Raw genomic sequence first — 21,153 nt, 5'->3', positions numbered from 1 at the left:
GCTGCACCCCTGACACCCACAAAAAATGATTTGAAGGTCTAGCAGCACTCACTGCGGAGTAGGTCCTGCGCCTACTTCTAAGTGGTGGTCAGTGCTGCGCGACTCACACCTCTGCAAATACTGATGCTGATTTATGCTATGAGGGTTGCTTAAACTTCCTTTATGATCCATGAGGGATCCTCACAGCACTCAGGTGGAGAGCTGGAAAGTAAGAACTAGAACAGAGGAAATGACGGATCCGGAGAGCGGGAAAAGATTTAGGAACCATGTGAATAAAATATTTTTCTCGGGAAACGGCCTTAAAAATGCGGGCTCAGCCACGCGTGCCGTTTCCCCGCAAGCCGAACCATGCATGCCTTAACCATGCATATGCCTTAACAACGCATATGCGTGGTTAAGGTAATACCGGTCTAGGTGCTGGGCGAATGGGCGGGCACAGGAAGACAGGAAGAGGAAGGATCGGGAGAGGATGCAGTGGGGAAAGTGGGACTGGGGCCTGGTCTTTGGGGGTGGGGGTAGTTTTTTGGGGTGGGGGAAGCTTTTAGAGCTCACAAGGTGGTCTGGGGTGTTTATAGGGCAGGGAGCAGTTTTAGGGCTCAGAGCAAGGGGGATGGGTCGAGGTACTTAACAGGTGTAGGGGACAGTTTGTAGGGCTCAAGGCGGGGAGGCAGGGGTTGGGTCATTTTTAGGGCGTGTGGACAGTTTTTAGGGCTTGGGCGGGGGAAAGGGACAGTTTTAAGGGCTGGGGGCAGTTTTAGGCCTCAACATGAAGGGTTTGGGTCGGGGTAATTTAGCGATGTAGGGGACCGATTTTAGGGCTCAGGGCGGGGGAGGCTGGGGTCGGGGTACTTTTTGCGGGGTGGGGTTAATTTTTAGGGCAAGTGGAAAAGGGACAGTTTAGAGGGCAGAGGTATGATCTTTAGCACACATGTCTCTTTACCCATCATGTCTTTACCACAGAATTGCGTGGATTGGGCATGCGTGGTAAAGGCATGCATGATAAAGACGGAGTCGTGGTTGAGACCGCGTAGTACAAGCCTGCGTTGTTCAGGCATGTGTTGTACCATCATACAACCGTGTTTCTCAGACCTATCACAAGGGGAGGGTACAGAAGGCTGTATGTGGCCCGAGTGAAGTTTTTAAACATGGCACCAAATAAACTTCTAACTGTCCTGGTTCTTCTCTTCTTCTCACACAGGTCGATGGAACAGTGATGCAAAATGGGAAGCCGATTCCAGCTGTCTGATTGTCTGGACAGGAAGGTGGGAGTAGAAGTGGAAGGGCAGTTGCAGCAGAAGCAACAAGAGATTTGAGAGTAAAGAACAAGATAAAGAGAGTGAAAGAGAAAAAAAGAGTGCATGTGCCAGAGGAATCAAAACCCCATCATGGGGTGAGACACCATGTAATCCTTGTAGAGGAATACTAGGCCTGAAATGGCCCAGGGGAACAGATGACTGACACTTTCTTCCAAATAGGGAAACAACCTTTACAACGCAGTCATTACATCGCACTACATTTACAACGCAGTCATTACATCGCAACATCCTTTACAACACATGTCACTACAACGCAGCCATTACATTGCATGTCACTACAACACATGACACTACAACGCATGTCACTACAACGCAGGCATTACATTGCATGTCATTACGACGCAGCCATTACATTGCATGTCACTACAACACATGACACTACAACGCATGTCACTACAACGCAGGCATTACATTGCATGTCATTACGACGCATACCATTACAATGCATAGTACCCCTACACTACCCAACACTTACCCTACTGTTGCACTCCCTGGAGTTAGAATAGTAATTTTTACCCCTACACTATCCAACACTTACCTTAAATGTAATGTAATGGAATGCGTTATAAATGTAGTTAAAAAAAATTAGTTGTAGTGGCATGCGATGTAAATGTATGCGTTGTAAAGGATGCTGCGATGTAAAAACTGTGTTGTAAAGGCATGCATTGTAAATGTATGCATTGTAACATCATACATTCTTCCAAATAATGTCTACACCCACGCATGCATGTTTCTGTTGACCCACAAAATAAAGAAAGAAGTTTAGTGTTTTTGAGCTAGGATTTGTAACCCCCCCTCCTTTCATTCCCTGAGTAGCTTGGGTATCTAAGATATCATGTGTGCCAAGTTTCAAAGAGGTGTCCTACACAAGCGTACTCTTCGTTGAGTCTGATCAGTGTTAAATTTGAGCTGGTGTTGTAGGTAGGTTCGGTGGCCGCTCCTCCGCTATGGCGGCGGAGCGTCACCCCACTGCTTTTAAGCAGTGTGAAGAAGAAACATAAAAGGATAATAACTTCAAGTTATTATCACTTTATGCTTTGTGTCCTGCTGCTTTGGGGCGGGTCGATGGGTGAACGGGGCTGCTCTGCTCTTGGAGCAGGGGAGGAGTGGTTTACCCACTCCTAAGTGCGCATTGACTGTTTGGTGGGCCCTCTCTGGCCGCCCAAATCAGTCATGCGCACTTTCCCAGTTCTCCATGCAGGCTGCATTACAGCCTGCATAGAGTCGGAGACAGGAGAGCAGGAGCAGAGACCCGGGACCGGGCCTAAAGGTAAGTTGATATTTTTATTTTTTATTCCCCCCATGCGACAACCCCGTGACCTCCCCCGCAACCCCTCCTCACAACCCCCCATGCCCGTCCTCCACCAGCGAGCTATGTCGGCCGCCACTGGGTAGGTTTCCATCAGCACTCACTTTTAGGGACTAACAATTATTTTCCTCATATGGGGCCATATGTACGTAGCCTAATACCGGTCGGTAACGGCCGATTTTCGGTAATTATACCGTTACCGACCGGTATTTAGGCTGTTGACATGTAGGGGGCTCATTTCTGTATTCGGTAATTTACCGAATCGGTAAAATTACCGAATCGGTAATTTTACCGATTCGGTAAATACCGAATACAGAAATGAGATGTAGGGGGAGTGTGTGGTGGGTGTGGGGATTCGTTATTTACCACCAACTGTAAGTTGGTGGTAAATGACAAATGACTCAGTAAATGCATTTTTTAGCCCTTAGATGTGTGCAATGTGGCAGACACACATGCCCTCAGGGCATGTATGTGTGCCACATGTGCACACATGCAGAAATCAGGGGTGCAACAGGGTGTCAATGTGACACCCTGCCACCCTTGATTGAGCTCCCCCCATTACCGATTCGGTATTTACCGATTCGGTAATGGTAACTGGCTTCCCATTGATTCCTATGGGCCTCCTGGCCCATAGGAATCAATGAGATACAGGTTTCCATTACCGAATCGGTAAATACTGACTCTAAAATACCGACACTTACCGAATCGGTATTTTTTTACCTACATTACATTTACCGATTCATAAATACTGAATCGGTAACATTCGGTATTTATGAAGTGGTAAATGTAATTTACCTACATAAGGCCCATGGTTTTGATCCAAAGCAAGAGAGAAAATGCAAAAAAGGAGAAAAGAGGAAGACGAGAAAGAGAGAAAAACAATGCCACGGGGAACAAGCATTGGCAAAGTCAATACATTTAGCCTACTTGAGATCTATTGGCTTTGTCAATTTTTTTTAGACATGTTACACAGTAGCATGGGCGGTGATTCAATGTGGCTTAAAGTAAGTAAAGAAAAAAAGCACTATGATGTGGCCAGCGCTAGCCGCATCATAGCTTTTTCTTTTCCTTTTAGCCATGTTGCTCAATAACACTGGTACCCCAGCTCTAGTCGGACTGCTCACGAATGCCATGAGAGTAGCAGGATGCAGTGCTGGCATAGCACCCATGCACCCACTCAGAATAGAGTAGCAGTCACACGATGAAACAATAACAGTGTCCCACTGGCCTGGAACTGGGCGGCACGACAGACAATATCTCCAGTTTTGCCCTGGCACCTTCTCAACACCACAACTGGTATCAAACAAATATTATCAACGCTTTTGTCGAGGGTTTGAAGCAGACAGAGGGAGTTCACACATCCACTGAAATGTCTCTTATATGGAATGTACTTCTATTACTGATGAAAAACTGACTTTTAAATGGTTTCAAATCTCTCTCAAATCAGACAGCCCTCAATAGGGTAACTGGCGATCTGGAGCCTTTTAGGCATGATGCCTACTTGCCCCGGCTTAACTCCTTTGAAAAATGGACATGTCAAACCAGAAAGGAGCAACTATAGGGGAACACCTTCGATTTCTGAGAAAATAAGGCCGTGCTGTGACCAGAGGTTCCATGAAGAACACAGCAACCTGCCCTGTTGAAGGGAGGCTTTCAGCTTTTGAATGATACCGAAACTGTGCTGTTTAGTAAACCATTGGAAAACTTAGAGTGATGTTTAATTTATGCAAAATAAAAAAGAGAGCTTGCAGGCATAACAGCCACAATACATCTCACAGAGATTGGGATGTTAGCATTAATGTTAGCATTACACAGAAATGTCTGCAGCGGGGCATCAACCTGCTGAGCAGTACTATTAAGCTTTTTCACTTATATCTGTCAGAAAAGGGCCTGTTGTACAGGGAAATTTTGATGACACAGCGTGGCCAAGCAGCGTAGTGGTATTTAAACCCCAGTCTTTTAGTGCCCAAGCTTGGCAACTTCCCCGGATGTAGGCACTGTACCTCAGTGTGCTGCGTTGTGCAGAGACTGGTTCAAATGACACATACACACACACACAGTTAAGAATGAGTCAACGTGGACCCGAGAACACTGGGTAAAAGTGATCTGCCTTAGATCACACGGAGCGTCAGCTCTTCGATGATAAACGCAGGTCTACACGTTACAGGGGCACCTCTCTTGGGAGAAAGCTGATTCTGTAGAGACAAGTAATCTGCCAGGGTTACACACAGTCTCACCTTTGATTATACATGCACTACATCTATCAGAGTGCAAAGAAACAGAGCAACTGCTTATCCCCCCCGACCCCACAAAAAAGATGCTCTAGGGTAGCTCTGGGAATGGTTAGTCACTGCATAAACATATATGGAAACTGCAGGGTTAAAGCGCCACTTGCAGAGATATCCATGGGTATAACCTGCAGAGGAATCTCCCAGTGCCAGATGGGTAACTTTGTGGGCAGTGGTGGCTGCTGCAGGTAAGCGCAGTGGGAAGGCGGGGCTGGGCACGGATGGGAGTTGACAGACGACGAAATAGGGAAATAAAATAAATAAATAAATAAATAAATCATATCCATTGCCTGTGGACCCCCCGCCCCCCTATGCTTACCAGCACCGGCCGTGCCCAGGAGGAAGCCAGAGGGGAGGACGAGGCACTGACCAATAGGAAGCAAGGAAGCTGAAGTGACGTAAGAGCCAACCAATGGTAAGTAAAGGTGGACTCTAAGCCTCTTTAAGCTTTTGCTGACAGAGCATGCATGCTGTAGGCGAAACTTTAAAAGCAGGAGTGAAAAAAAAAACCTGCAAGAGTGAAACAAAGCGGCAGAGAACATCTGGTGGTGGATTAAAGAGGCATGAGGTAAAACCAAGAGTACACAGCCTCGGATTCAGCACTCTGACCTTCGATAGCACCGGCCGAGGGGGTTCTGAACAAACTTTGGACCCCGGCACTTATTCTTTTACAAATTAAGCATTGTTCCTGGTACTTACGTGACTACAGAGACTGCTCTGAGGGTTCAAACGCTTAAAACCGTATGCTGAATTGGGCTGAGATTTCAGCAAATGTGGTAGGCAGGGCACACAATCCTGCTCATTTGGCTTCCAGGAGCACAGCTTGTGTGACAGGAAGGCATGCTCCTTAGAATATTGTGAGAGTGCTGGTTCCATAAGATTGTGAGAGCATATCAGATCACTGGTTCTGTGGGAGAGTGTTCATGGATTGGGATTCTACGCATAAGGCAGCAGGGTGCACCGTCTCTTCTGAAGGTATTAGCTCTTACCAGAGGGCATACAGGGACTAGTTATCTAGAAGTCTGGTATTACATGCATTGCAAATGTGGCAGGAATAGAATTTTCCGTCCAGTATCTCCTGCTCTTACATGGGATCCTGAAAGCATTCATTGGTTTAAAAAGGGATAAAATTAATGTTGTGCCCTTCTCCAGTGCCCGCCCTGTTTTTCTACAGATGGCCTACAGGAGTCATCTACTGTCCTCTGCTCATTGCATCTACAAATCGAATAACCTACGGGTGCATTCTATCCATTTTTGACTTCTTGATATTCCAGGGCAGACTTGTGATGGCTACAAGCACGTGCTTCTTTTCCACATATCCCTGCTAGAAATCTCCGCTTAGCACACCAAAATTGGGTACCGTCTTCCAGAGCCTGGAAGCAGAAATGAGGAGGCAGAGCTTTTTCAGTTGCAGCAGCAAGAAGCGGCGGCTGCTACTTAGCAGCAATGGAGTAGGGTGAGGGAAGGGGCGGAGGGGAATAGGTTGAAAAAATCACTTACCGGCCGACTGGCTGGCCGGCTGTCGCCTCTCCTACATCCTCTTCTACATCCTCTTCCTGGCTTCTTTGGGGAGGAAGACAGGAAGCAGGAAGCAACAGGGCTCCCAGACTCCCTATAGCCAATCACAATGCTGCAATACCCCCCCTGCTCTGAGAGCTGCCCTGCCCCACAAAGACGCAGTAATGGGGAAAACTAAAATGATAATAACCTTGGGTTATTATCATTATATTTTTCCTTTTTTTACACTGCAAAAAGCTGTGAGGTTATGCTCCTTCACCTTAGCGGAGGAGCCGACACTTGCGGCAAGGCTCTGGAACATTTTTCCCCACTATCTTACATCCCGGAAAATGCATCTCCCTTTTAGAAAAGCCTTAAAAGCTTGGCTGTTTTTTTTTTTTTTTTTTTTTAAGTTTTTATTGAAATTAGACAAATCAAATAATACAGATTTTGCGGCTGTGCGATACACAAATGACCAATCAGTAGCAGCATTGTGACATTTCCGGTCCTGAAATAGACAATACCCCATCATGAATGCAACCGACAACAAGACCCCATCTACCAATCCATCATCAACACCTGCCCGAACCTGAACCAGGGGGATCCCTGACCCGTGAGCTGTCTCCAGGGTACTAAAGACGTCCCCCTCCCCTGCCCTCATTTCTAACATGGGAAAACGCCACTCGGTGTACAGCACCCGACCCCAGGAGCTTAATATCCCCGCGTCGACACCCCAGCAGGACCCCTACATCTTCGTAATAGTGGGTTGGTATGACCTACCCCACTCCAGTGGGAGCTATTCCGGGATTCGGGGATGGCGGGGTCAAGCCAGGCAAGCCTGCAATGTATGTTTTATAAGGGCCCCAGATGTCCCAAGGACGCGCTATCGTTGGGAGGAGACTAGAGTAGAGCTCGCTATTCGTGCTGCAGAAAGCCATGGCTGTAAGCCATGTCTTGGACGTGGGAGCTGTCTTCCTCCCCCAGTGCTTTGCTATCTCCCGCTTGGCCAGAAGAAGCCCTAGAGAGGCCAGTTTGCGGACATTCTTTGGGAAATTGACCGTATAACCCAACAGTGCGACCTCAGGAGTGGGAATGAGTGTAAGCTCTAGCATCTCTTCTAGGATCTTGTGAACCTGAGCCCAGAATGTCTGCAGTCTCGGACACGTCCAGGCCATGTGTGCAAAATCGGCATGTGGTGCAGCGCATTTCCAGCAGGCGTGCGGCCGCGCGGGATCAATGGCGTGGAGTCTAACCGGGGTCATATACCAACGGCGTAGGAATTTATAATGTAGGAGTTTGTGACGGCTATTCAATGACACTGTGTCGGTGACCTTGCAACATGCCGTCCATTGTTCGTCCGTGATAGGCCTACCAAGGTCTGTCCCCCACTCCTCCCGCGCACGATCATCCGCACAGGGGACCCGCGCCGCGCACGCCCTGTACAGCTTGGAAACAATATGTGCCCCCGTATCGGCGTCAATCAGGATGGTGAGAGGTTCTAGGGAGGCCGGCTCGAGGGGGAATCCCTGAATCTCCGCCCGGGCGGCGCAATAGAGCCGGCGAAGAACGAACCGGTCCATGAATGTAGCGTCACTTAATCGCGCGTCCTCTGACGCCGAGAAAATGTGCCCACCCGGGTACAAGTCCCCGATCCTGGTGAGGTCAAATTTCATCAACGTTCGTCGCACTAGTGCTTCATCCGTGCCAGGTAACAGCCCAGGGTTGGGTATCGGGAGGGAAGACGAATACAGCAGAGGCTGAGCCAAATAGCGCGAGAGCCTGTTCCATGCCCAGCTGGTGGTAGACACGATTTGAATGTCCTTTGGGTCCCTGGGGACACCTTTGGGCAACACCGTCGACAGGCGACCCGGGAGGACAAAGACCGCCTCTGGGCGAAGGAATGGGATCCGAGCATCAGGGTGATACTAGGCATAGGCATGTGCACACTGAGCGACTAGATAGTATAAATATAAATCCGGCACTCCAAGGCCGCCACGATCTTGTGGGAGTGTGAGGGTCGCCCAGCGGATCCGGGGGTGTTTCCCGCCCCAGACCAGCCTAATCATGAGGGACCGCAGTGTGGAGAAGAAGGCCCGGGTCAGAGGGACAGGGATGTTATTGAAAAGATACAAGAATTTGGGGAGCACTATCATTTTAAGAATAGCTATCCTGGCGGACATAGAGAGCGGGAGCCGCAACCACCCATCCACCTGAGTCTCCAGCCGCGCAATCGCGCGGCCATAGTTGAGGTGGATGATTTCGTCCGTGTTCAAATGTATTTGTATGCCCAAGTATCGCACCGAGTCTGAGCACCATTCAAGAGGGAACTCACATTGCCATGGGGAGGTGCCGATAGTCAGTGGGAAGATGATGGACTTATGCCAGTTTATGCCCAGGCCCGAATGGCTACCGAAACGAAGGATCTCATGTATCAAGGGGGCCAGGTTGGCCTGCGGCTCCCTGACATACAGGATTGTGTCATCGGCATAAAGAGAGGCTAGCAATGGGCCCGTCCGAAACTGGAGACCCCTGTGGAGGTGCCGCTCTTGGAAATGCCGAATCAGGGGGTCCATAGCCAAAATGAACAGGAGCGGTGAAAGCGGGCAACCCTGCCGCGTACCGCGCGTGAGTGAGAATGGGCGAGATAGCGTGCCGTTGAGACGCAAACGGGCCGTAGGGCGACTATAAAGGAGTCTGACGGTCGCCAGGAAGTTCATGGGCATGCCCATGCGCTCCATGACGGAAAGAAAGAAAGGCCACTCCAAAGAATCGAACGCTTTTTCGGTGTCTAGGAGGATCGCTGCAGCCGGAGTGGTCGGGTTAATTCTGTGCAGAACCGTGAAGAGCGTTCGCAAATTAAGCGACGTAGAGCGGCGGGGGACAAAGCCGGACTGTGCGGGCGATATAATGAATTCCATCAGCTGGGAAAGCCTGTTGGCCACTATTTTGGCCAAGATCTTATAGTCAGTGTTTAAGAGGGAGAGGGGCCTGTACGACCCACACAATGTAGAGTCCTTATTCGGCTTCGGGAGCAGCACAATGACCGCCTCACTAAGAGTTGACGGGAGGGAGCCACGTTCCAAGGCCTCCGCATACACCTCTATTAGCTTGGGCGCCAGCAGATCCGAAAAGGCCTTGTAGAAGTCAGCGGAGAAGCCATCAAGGCCCGGGGCAGAAGAGCCCCGGAGCACTTTGATCGCCCCCCGCACCTCCGCAACCGTTATAGGTTCCGCCATGAACTCCTGCATGCCCTTATCCAGGAACACAAGAGCGATTTCCGATAAATAGGCCGCACGCGCGGCCGCGGAGTCACCCAACTTGGTGGTGTATAGATCTGTGTAGTAGGCCAGGAACTCGTCCCGGATCTCAGCGGGCGTTGTGCGGATTTTCCCGTCCGTGCCCCGCACCTCGGCGATCAGGGACTTGCTGTATGGTGGTCGCAAGGCCTGCGCTAGCGTGCGCCCTGGTCTGTCCCCCTCTCCATACCTACGCGCAACCTGGTATTTCCCCAGATACAGGATCTCCCTGTCCGCGGCTTCCCGGAAGTCAGATAACAGTCGTAAGCGCCTGGTAAATACCTCGTCCGCGGGTGCCTGCTGCGCCTCAGTGTCTAGCGCGTCTAGCTGTGTCTCCAGTTGTGTTATTGTGGCGCGCAATACTTTCAGGACCCCCGCGTGCTTGGCAATGCAGACCCCTCTGATGTATGCCTTGAACCCATCCCAGAGCACTGCCCACGAGTCCACCGAGCCAGTATTTATGGTGAAGTAGTCCTCTATCCCCTCGGAAACCTCGTGCACAAAAAGGTCATCCAGCAGCGCCCTCCCAGGGAAGCGCCACTGCCGCTCAAACCCCTCAGGTCGAGGAACGTCTAAGCCAAGCAGGACTGGAGAGTGGTCCGAGTACGTTCTCGGGAACGTCCTCAACGCGCGGAACCAAGGGGACAGGCCCGGGGAGAGGAGCCAGTAGTCAATTCTGGTCCAAGTGTTGTGCTGCCCTGAAAAGTGTGTGTAGTCAGTAGTGTTTGGGTGTCGCCTGCGCCATATATCCGTCAACAAGAATCGACGGCAAAGGTCCTGGAATGCGCGCCTTGCCCTAGGCTTAGAGTCGGTGGCCCCAGAGGTGCTATCCAGCCCCACATCCAGCAACATGTTTAGGTCGCCGCCCAGCAAAACACCAGCCGGTGCCAGGGTTACCAGTTGGGCCGCAAGCGCACTGAAAAAATCCGGGGAATCAGTGTTGGGGGCATACACACAGACAAGAGTAACAACATGGCCCATCAAGACCCCCTGTACAATACAGTAGCGCCCCTCCCTGTCCCCTAGAAACGTTTGGCATTGAAACGGGACCCTCTTATGGATCAGCACCGCAGTGCCTCTGGCGTAATTACTATAATTAGCGAAGTATCGGTGAGCGCCCCAGGAAGCCGCAAAGCGAGAGGGCATGGGGCCATGCAGATGAGTCTCTTGGAGAAAAGCAATGTCCACCTGATGCCGATTTAAGTAATGCAGTACTTGTTTGCATTTACTCCGGTTGTTCAGGCCCCGGACATTCCAAGTCATTAACGATAGATTGAGAGGAGCTGCATTCAAACCTATGTGGGCCATTGATGCCAGTCAGCAAGTGATGGGAGCAGCAAAATCGGAATGTCACTGTGTATCAATAAAGTTCGTTCACACATAGCCGTAGTAGTAGAATCAAAATTGCTTACCCCAACCCGCTTCCCCCCGCCCAGCCAAACCACGCAAACGTGAGGCAATCCCAATTCTGGAAAAAAAGAAGAACATAGCTCTAGGCAGACATACCCAGTGTAACCAAACAACAAAAAGTAGAGCATCGTAACAGAAAACGATCCCAGCGGTTTCAACCAAAGGGGGGTGACAACGATCCGCAATCAACCCAGCGCTGCAGCACCTATATACTCCAAATGTTAATACGTCCTCAAATGACCAAAGTCAAAACAGTGCAAAGTTCAGTAACGGGCGCAGTCTCAGCCGACACCGGAGGATGAGAACAGGTCCTGGCTGCCCGCAGACCTACTACCAGGGGGAGACCGTCCACCCTCATCTCCCCCCGGCGGGCCCCTGCGCGGCTTGTAGGTACGGCAAAACTCCTGCACCGCAGCGGGATTGTCAAATAGCCGAGCTCGGCCATCAACCTCGACCCGGAGCCGGGCCGGATAGAGCATGCCATATTTAAGGCCCAGCTTCCGGAGCGCCGCCTTCACCCCCGCATACTTACGCCTGGCCTCCTGGACCATGGCAGTGAAGTCTGGGTAGAATGAGAGTCTTGCACCTTGCCAAGTAATCTCGCCCTTCTCTCTGGCAAGCCGCAGGGCCGTGTCACGGTCTCGGAAGTTCATAATGCGGGCAATCAGGGGGCGAGGCGGGAGCCCCGGGTTAGGCCTCGGCCCCAGGGAGCGGTGGGCACGCTCCACCACGAAGCCAGGAGTGAAGGAGTCTCTCCCAAAGATATATGCCAACAGTTGTTCCACGAAAACATCCAGCCAGCCCGTGGCCGTGGACTCCGGAACCCCAATAATCCGTACATTGTTTCGCCGACTGCGCGATTCCAAATCTTCGTTTTTGCTGGCCACTTCCTTCAGTATGCGCTCCAATCTGTCCACCCTTTTGATCTCCTGTACCGATTTATCCTCCACTGCCGAGATCCGGGCCTCAGCCTCTCCCAAACGCTTGTCATGGGCCTGGATTTTGGCCCCCATAGTTTCCAGCGTCTTATTGAGGGCGTCAAAGCGACCATCCAGGGCCCTGAAGCCGGCACGCAGCTCCTGTAGCCAGTCCGGGGCCGGAGCCTGGGTCGTCGAGCCGCCGGACGCCCCACCAGCCGGGTCCGGCATGTCAGGGGGGTTATCCGTGGGCTGCTCAGACAGTTTCTCGAATTGCAGCGTTTTCTGTTTGGGGTCCTTGCGACCCATTCTCACAACCGCCAGACGTGTGGAGCGCAAGGGAGGCGATGGTGCGATGGAGCGTCCGGCTAATCCTTAGCCAATCTGGTCAGGAGCACTGATGATGGTGGGCCCACCGGGCACCGGACAGATCACGTCCTCACTGCGCAGCAGGCAAGAGCCACGACTCCGAGTAGCCAGCAGGGCCCCAATGGAACATCAAGTGCGCCATCGCGATGTGTTAAGCGGCCACGATTCGGCGCCGCCGGGAGGGGCAAGGGAGGAACGCAACAACCAGCCGCGGAGCACATGGCAAAACCCGAGAGGGCCCAAGTGACGAGGCAGAGACAACCCGGGCGTCGGGCCCAGCGCAGGGCCCCAACCGCCCCCCCCACCGCCAGCAGGCCGTCCCGCCACCCCCCTCAGGCTCCCCGACCGGATTAGTCCGGGGCCCCAGGGAGGAGACAACGAGCGAGGCCGCGGCCGGAGCGCAGGGCCAGAGCCGTGCGCCCGGTCGTCCTCCGGTCCGCAACGGCGTAGGGAGAAGGAAGCAGGCCCCCGCCAGCCAGCACCCCGGTGCTCAATGCCCCCCCCCTCCGAGCCCCCCGGTTACCTGTCTCTCGGCCGGCCGCCCTCCTCGCACTCGAGTCCCCCGCTCCCGGATCAGCCCGCCATCTTGGGCCTCAGGATGGTGTGCTCATCTCCGGGTGCCCCCGTGGCCCGGGAGGTCCGCTCTGCATCCCAGCGCATCCGGGGTCTTAGTAGGGTCAGCGGCAGCGTCTGGCGTCCCGCGCCCGCATCAGGAGGGCGAGGAAAGCAGGGTTTGCGCCGGGTCGATGGCGGAGCTTCAACGCCGTGCGGCCATCTTAGCCCGCGGCTTGGCCACGCCCCAAAGCTTGGCTGTTCACTTCATAGATAGGCACAGAATTATCTGTATTCTAACAGTTCGCTGCATGTTTTTTGCAATACTACAGCACCTAGATGCCTATGTACGTTTTATAAATCTTGGTCATTCATTCATACTCTGTATGACAGCTGTCTGATAGGAACCCTGAGACCCTCACTGGACACTCCTAGTCTTCCCTGACATGTGTCACAGGGTTGCTTCCTCCAGAATTGCTGGTCCAAAGTAAAAGGTAAAAAACACACAACCCTTCCAAAGCCATAGCTTTCAGGAGCTATATGGTGCCAGAAAATCACATTTCTTACAGAGTTTTGGGTTCATGATAAGTGATAGGGACTGCCCCGCCCTTATCCACAGTTGTTACCAGGGCCATCTTAACAGCATTATAGGCCCCCGGGCAAAGCAGTGTACTGGGCCCTGCCTACATTTGTTTAACAGAAAATTAGTGGTAAATTCTGGTCTGCATGGGGCCCCTATGCTCGTGGGGCCCCCAGACTACTGCCCAACGTGCCCATGAGGTAAGACGGCACTGGTCACTACAAATGTGGAATCTGTGATAACAGTTGCGTCGTAGTTTTCCGCTACGCCTGCTAGCCCAGGGTAGATACGTTACAGCTCATCTCCATAGACATCAACTGAACTCAACAATCAAAGAAAGCCGGCTCCGGTTGGGGCCCAAACTTGAATATGTATGACTTTTTCATATTTCTGACTATTGTATGTTTTTGTTTCAGATCTAGAGACTTCTTCCTGTCAATAAGGATCATAACTACACCACGCCCTGCATGCGTTTGTAGCCAAGGTTGCTAGTTGCAGGCACAGGCAGTCATTCTTTGGTGACTGTGAGTTATTTTTGATCATCAGACTTTGACCCAGAGCAAGAGAGAGAATGGCAGGAAAGGAAGATAGGAGAAAGAGAAAGAGCGGTAAAGTGTGGTAAACAGAAAAGACAGGAAGTATAGGGTGGTGGAGGAAGGAGTTATGGGTGGAATCTAGATTTGACAGCCTTGATATTCTGCAACCTTGGCAAATTGCAACAGTGGTGGCAGGCTCCTAAGAAAATATTTGCTTCCTGCTCCCAGCTTTTTTTTTTCTTTTTGTACTAATAAAGTTCCACATTGATAGAGAAAAAGTCTCATTAACAACTGGGAAGGCTGTTTTTTAGGTCTCGGGACCATCCGGTCTGCCGAAGGCAGAACCGGAAGTCCGGAGAATTAATGTTTTGGAGAAGAGGGGCTTGAACCCGCCCCTCTTCTCTCCTCTTCTCCATTGGCTGGCCTCTTGAATGCTGGCCAGCCATTGGAGAAGAGGTTTGTCACTCCGAACAGGCCCCGTCCTTTTCGGATTCGGGGGCATGTTTTTTCATTACTTTTCGATGGGCGTGTTTAAACGCCCCCGAATCCGAAAACACGCCCCCGAATCCGAAAATGCCGCTGCCTTTCTCTGAGGCATTTCTGCTTTGCCTCGGAGAAAGGCAGTTGTCTCTCTCTGATTCTGTCGTGTTTCTTGTTTGCCTTTAAACTCCAGACTGCAGTGCCCTGCCCTGTCTGGCTCCCTCACACACCACCCCCATGCTCATCTTCCCCAGTGGTGACGGTCCGGCAGGAATGTCCCGGTGCAGCGGCGTGACGTTTATTTTGGGGGTTGGGATCATGTGGCGTTGCAATGCGAGAGGTGACGGCTATTTGCAGTGCTCTTAGTAGTGCAGGGGGGGAGCAAGGATGAGGGAGGGCCGTGCAGTTGTGTCGAGCTGTTTTGGGAGAGAGTTGCCGGTAGAGAAATGCGCCGCTTCAATTGTTCCTAACGTTGTCTGTAGAGCGCTTTAGCATAACTTTTTATATGCAGTTATTTTAACCCAAGTAAACTTTGTGCTCATTTTAACAACATTTAACAGATTAAAAGGACAACTTTGTAGAGATTTGAATCTGTTACCTGCTTTTCTCGTCAGCGAGTGCTTAGCTCGCTGAGCTACCTAATTTGGTAGTCCAGGCTGCTTCCTTTAGGGAGCCCAGGTGTAGGAGCCACTTACATTCATTAAGGAGGTCCTTCTGCTTGCTGCCTGTTTCTAGTTACAGCCTGCAGATCTTATCTGTGATTTGTGTTTAAATGTGAGCTCTCGCGACAAAGTTGTAAACCTGATTGATTTGCCGACTTTGAGACACGCCCGCGCCCCCAGGCCTGTATCTCCTGGCCCCGGGCCTCTGCAGACAGTTCACAGGGGCGCCTTTGTCTCCCAACAATAGCCACAGAAGGAGCCCCCGTGGGGGGCAAACAACCCGAAACGTAATATAGTTGTCTGGCGGTGGGGCTTGGCGGCCGCACTTCCGACCACAAGATGGAAATGTGAGCACGTACCGGGTGATGTCACTTAGTGAGGTGCCCCCCCCCCGTCTTGACTCCTTGAGTGGTGCAGACGTGGGGTGTCTGACTCTGGACCTGTGGGCTACTGTGGGGGCAGTGTGCAGTCTTCAACTGCTAATCCCGGGTTCCCAGCCAACGTAGATCCTATCTGATCCTGGCTGCTGCTGACGCTCAGTGTCTCGCCTTTGTTCTTGCGCACCTCTTTGACTGAACACTCCCGGCCCTGTGGGTGTAAGGTACTCCAAGGAATTCTTCAGCTTTTGATAAGGAGTCCGCCGTGTTTTATTACCCTGATAAAGTGATGCAGGGAGACGGAGCACCGGTTGTGTTTCCTGTGTCATCTGTGACACCGTCAACCTCCTGGTGTGGCCCTAGCGGGCACCCTGCAAATTAACTGTTGTTATATAGTGCCTCACTTATGTTTCAAAGCACTGTAAGCAATAGCTGTTGTCATTACACCGTTTAATATTGCCCAATTGGGCCTCGGACACATCACATGCTAGCTGAATTCGCAGGAGTTCAAACTCCTGCCCCGGGCCAGTTAATAGTTGTGACGTACGTCAGATCTCTGGGGCCAGCAGCGCTGCATTCTGGGATTCACCTGGGCACGTACGGGCCTAGGAGCCTCAGAGGGCGAAGAGCTAAAGGTGGGTTGAACTTGTAATGCTGTAATACCCTCCTTTAGAGTTCACTGGCAAGTGGAAGTATCTACAGCTAATTTAACCCCCTTTAATTAAGGAAACCCTTTAAAGGACTGCTAGTTAATTGAGCCCACGGACACAATGTAAATATTGCCAGAAGATTCAAGCCTATGGTATTTTCCGGTGGGAATGACGTCACACGTATATTGCTGTTTTATGGTTTTAATGTAAATTATGGTGGAACTATTCTAAATTGTGCTTGAGAATCATAACTCAACGCCGCTGCTATAAATAACTAACTGCAGTATTGCCTGCGTCCTTCCATCTTCAACACAGTATTCATAGTTTAATCCATGCACTCTACAACTGGATCTATGGTAGCGGTGACATTTGAAGTAGCAAAAAGTAAATATGTGTCAAATGTTGAGGTTACTGTGTGGCTCTATGTGTGTGTGTGTGTGTGTGTGTGGCTCTGTATGTGTAGGTGGCTGTGTGTGTGTGGCTCAGTATGTGTAAGTCTGTGTATGTCTGTGTGGTTCTATGTGTGTAGCTGTGCGGGTGTGTGGCTCAGTGTATGTGTAGCTCAATAAGTGCATAGGTGCCTCTGTGTGTGTATAGATGGCTCAGTACCTTTATGTGGCTAGCTCGGTATGTGTGTTAAGTGACTCTATGTCTCTGGCTAGCTCTGTATGTGTAAGTCAGTGGCTCGGTATGTGGATGTCTGTAGCTCTGAATATTTGTGTGGATAGCTCTCTATCTGTGTCTGGCTGACTCTGTATGTGTGGCTCTGTATGTATGGGTGATACACTTTGTATGTGTGTGGCTCTGTGTGGGTGGTTCTGTATGTGTGTGGGGTTGGCTCTCTCACTACGTCACTCTCTCTCCCTAACTCTCTCTCTCTCACTACCTCACTATCTCTCACTACCTCACTATCTCTCACTATACTACACTCTGTCTCACTAACTCTCTACCTCACTCTCTAACTCGCTACTCAACTCTCTCTTTCTCACAGCAACACAATATCACTACCACAGTAACTATCTCTCACTCTAACACACTACTTAAAAACTTCACTCTCTCTCTCTGTCTCTCTCACTACCTCACTCTCTATTTCAATACCTCACTCTCTCTCTCTATCTCACTACCTCACTCTCTCTCTGCTAATGCAATAGGTATCACATATGCAAAAAAAAGCTAATGCCAATAGAAATGACAATGCCATTTATTTAGGGATACAAAAATAATAAAAAAATAATGAGCAATACCAATAGCTCTACCTATAATATTGCCGAGACCATTGCATTGTAAATGCTTGTCTAGACAGGCGTTGAGCACGCCATGTAGTACAGAGGCCAAGCGATTACTGATATGACTGTGAAAACCCTCTGAAATCTCGAGGAGTGGAGGGGCAGTACAGCCCTCTCAGAGCCTGCTGTGACCCGGAAGGGGAATGGGCACTTTAAAGAGAAGACGTCTAAGAACAAACAAAGCGGGACTTACCAGTGCAATGTTACCCGTGTGATGCTTCAGCAGCTTGGGTCCGGGCGGCACCTCCAACACTGGAGCTGGAAAGAGCAACCAGGATGGCAATTAATGCAGCAGCAAAAAAAAATGACTCAGAACCAAAGCGACTGCCCATCTGTAGGGTCCAATTTACATGTATTTGCTTCATCTATTTTGGGTCTTGTGACTGTGAAGTAGATCTGCTCTTTCACTTTCATGGTTTATATTTGAATGGACCCCCAAAATCATAGAATTTCTCAAATTTCTCTTGCCTGTATCTCTCATGAAAACTGAATGCAAACTTTGTGTTCAAAATCACGCAAGATACTGGAGACTGGTTCAGAAAGAATGTATTTCCTTCATTAATCGTTTTCATGAATTAGTCTTTCATGGTAAAAAATGATGGTAAATTGTGCACCTGCAAAATTTGCAAAATGTTACAAACTTTGAGGCATATCAGCAAGGAGAGGCGATAGAATTATCGCCGCTTTTGCGGCCGTTTTCGGCCGAAAAGCGGCGATAATTTTATCGCCTAATTAGCAAGCTCACGCTAACGCGTGAAATCTTGCGTTAGCGTAGGAATTCCTAACGCCCAGCTTTGCATCTCTAATGAGATGCAAAGTGGGCGTTCCTGACATGACAGGAGAAATGTCGCTAAGCGACATTTCTCCTATCATCAAGCCCCATGCTATGAAGCATGGGGCGATAACCCCTGTTATCGCTACTTTCCTTACACCTGCTTCAGGACTGACTTAGCCATGATATCCTATGGAAGGTGGATATCATGGCTAAGTTTGTGAGTCCCTATCATCAAGCTAACGCCACATTGTGTGAGATTATCACTGGGTTTCCAGCGATAATCTCACGTTAGGCAGTTAGCGTGAGGATTTTTATCGCTTTTGAGATAAGCGTTGCTAATAGCACGCTATCTCAGCGATAAAAATCCACGCTAGACGGCGATAATTATCCTAGCGCTAAGTGCGCTTAGCGATAATTATCGCCGGTTGTTGCTGATATGCCCCTTTGTGCTGATACGAAACTGGCAAATTTTGTAGCCGTACATTTTTTGCCTGAGTCTTATTCCCTCTACCCCCACATCATATGTAAAAAGTTGTGGGAATGCCTACCCGGCATTCATTATACCTGGCACAGATATAATGTGACGCAGGCCTCTACAAACTGACACAATGGGCCCAATGCGTCAGTTTGTAAATATGGAGTAGTGTGAAGCACTGATTGCGCCACCGATAAATAAAAATAAAAAAATGCCGCTGTGGCGGGCCAGCTCCTTGAAAATATGCCCCTCTGTTTTCTATCTACCAGGTATTTTGGGTGAGATGTTCTCTCTCATCAGTACGTCATTGTGAGCGGCCGCTCTATGACTTCCATATGACTTTGGAACATTAAGTGTGCCTCCTATTTTGGATATGTGTCTTTTGGATGGGTGTCTGCCGAATCAGTTCCAGATCACTTTATAGCGATGAAGATCAGCTCTTTCAATTGCAGGCCACCTAATATAACCTCCAGGCTCACATGCATGAACATATCTGCATGATATATTCCACATTGTTAAAATAATGTGCACTTCTGATTTGCCATTTAGAAGCAAGGGAACCTCTTGGAAGGCTGGAAGACCAAGGACTGATTTTACGGATGGACTGCAGAGGTATGACAGTAAGGCTTTTAGCCAATATATTAAGAACATTTTGCTTTATAATGAATTATTTTTACCCATTAAATGTTGCTTACGCTATCAACGCATTGTGCCAAGCTGCTGTCAGCTCCCAGCCTTGCCCTGGTAGCCTGTGTTGGTGATTTAATATGCAGGTTCTTTGGGTGATGTGTGCCTCCTCATTCACTTCCAGGTAACGTTGGGATGATGTGTGTCTTTTGTTGCACGACAGGTCACCTGGGAGAAACCTTGCATTCCCTTAGCAGTCCTGCATCAGTATTGTGTGAACTGTGCCTGCTTTACCACTTGCAGGTCATTCTAGTCTCATTCAGTCCTCCTCTATCAAATCCAGGTTACTCTCGGTGTGGTCTGCATGTGCTTTTGGTTTCAGGTCACTTGGTGTCATCTGCACTATCACATCACAATTGTTCTGGGTGAAGGGTGCACATTTTATCAGCTCCCTGACACTTTGAGCAGTCGTGTGGGTCTGCTCTATCACACCGATGCCACTGGATGTGAAATGGATGTCTGCTGCGTCACTTCCCAGTTACCTGAATAGATCAGCTGCTGTTTTGAGGGTGTTGTGGCTCCGAGTCACTCTAGGGTGATGTTGATGTGCTCTGCTCTGATCTACCATGCTGTTAAGTTCTAGCATACCCAGGTAACTTTGTAATGACGTATGTCTGTTATCATATGCGAGCCACTTTGAGGTGTCGAGTAGTTGCACTTTCACTTCCAGGTCACATGGAATGATCAACGCTATTGCGCCCATCACTTAAGGGTACAATGTATCTGTTCTGTCATCTTTTGGTCAGTTTGAGGGTGATGTGGGCCTGCCGCGCTATCTCATTCAATTCTCTTTAAAATGATTTGCCTCATGTGCTGGTCAGATTGTGATGGTGGTGTTTCTGCTCACATCCCTCTCACTTTGGACTTGTGAGTGCTTGCTTCGCTCCTCCAAGGTATCTTTGTATGATATGCATCTGTCCCATCACTCAAAGACTCCTTTATGTTTAATCTGGCTTCTCCTTACCTTTCACAGGCACCGCTGGCGGAAGCTCCGGCTTCGGCTTCCTCTTCTTCTTTGGCTGAAGTGGTGATAAACTTGACACACTCGTCACTGTCTCACCCGAACTGCAGGATACAAAGGGGACAGCATCGTAAAGACAAAGAGAACTGTTACAAAAAGAAGACGAAGCGCAGTAAAGTGAAGAGTCTTCTTTATTCGTTCCTTTCACCACCACAGGTTCCAGTCAGCTGGAGTCAGCTGTGGAATCTCCATAACACATCAGAGTGGTACATACCAAGAGGTGGAGGGAGAGGGTGGCGGGGCATACCAAGAAGAAATGCAACCTTAGGAACACATATGTGGAAATAAAGAGAAAAGCAATAGAACACGGAATTGATAAGCCTTATATAGTACAAAAGTCTTTTACCCACACAGGCTTGGACTTGGTTCTTTGGGATCTCCTTGGAGCAACACTACCCCTCTCACCCCCTTGGGCATCAACATGAGAAACATTTACGTGCCTATGAGGGACAATTCTGTCCATGCTCCAGGTTTGCCCATTAGCCAGCTGAACTACATTTCTGCCCACTTTTGTTACCTTTATGGGTTCTGAGAATCTTGTAGCCTCCCTTCTGCGTGGTTTGGGAAGGTCCACACAAACCCAATCACCTTCTGCGAACGTGCAAGATTTAACATGTTTTGTTACATCATACCTGTTTTTGTACTTGCATTGATGATCAACTATTTTTTT

General features: G+C 49.8%; 1 protein-coding gene across 1 annotated transcript in view; it reads right to left on the bottom strand.

Annotated features, from left to right (window-relative positions):
• The window catches only part of VSTM4 (V-set and transmembrane domain containing 4), a 105,767-nt gene that overhangs the window by 14,922 nt on the left and 69,692 nt on the right, over positions 1-21,153 (bottom strand). Inside the window, exons 6-7 of the mRNA XM_085608764.1 lie at positions 20,427-20,527; positions 17,719-17,783 (exon numbers count right to left, since the gene is read on the bottom strand). Coding sequence (XP_085464890.1) covers positions 17,719-17,783; positions 20,427-20,527 — 166 coding nt within the window. The remainder of the gene's footprint in view (positions 1-17,718; positions 17,784-20,426; positions 20,528-21,153) is intronic.

This window comes from Triturus cristatus, chromosome 1_2 (assembly GCF_964204655.1).
Source record: "Triturus cristatus chromosome 1_2, aTriCri1.1, whole genome shotgun sequence".
Taxonomy (NCBI): Eukaryota; Metazoa; Chordata; class Amphibia; order Caudata; family Salamandridae; genus Triturus; species Triturus cristatus.
Note: the sequence above shows the minus strand (reverse complement) of the source record. Positions and strands in the feature narration are given on the sequence as shown.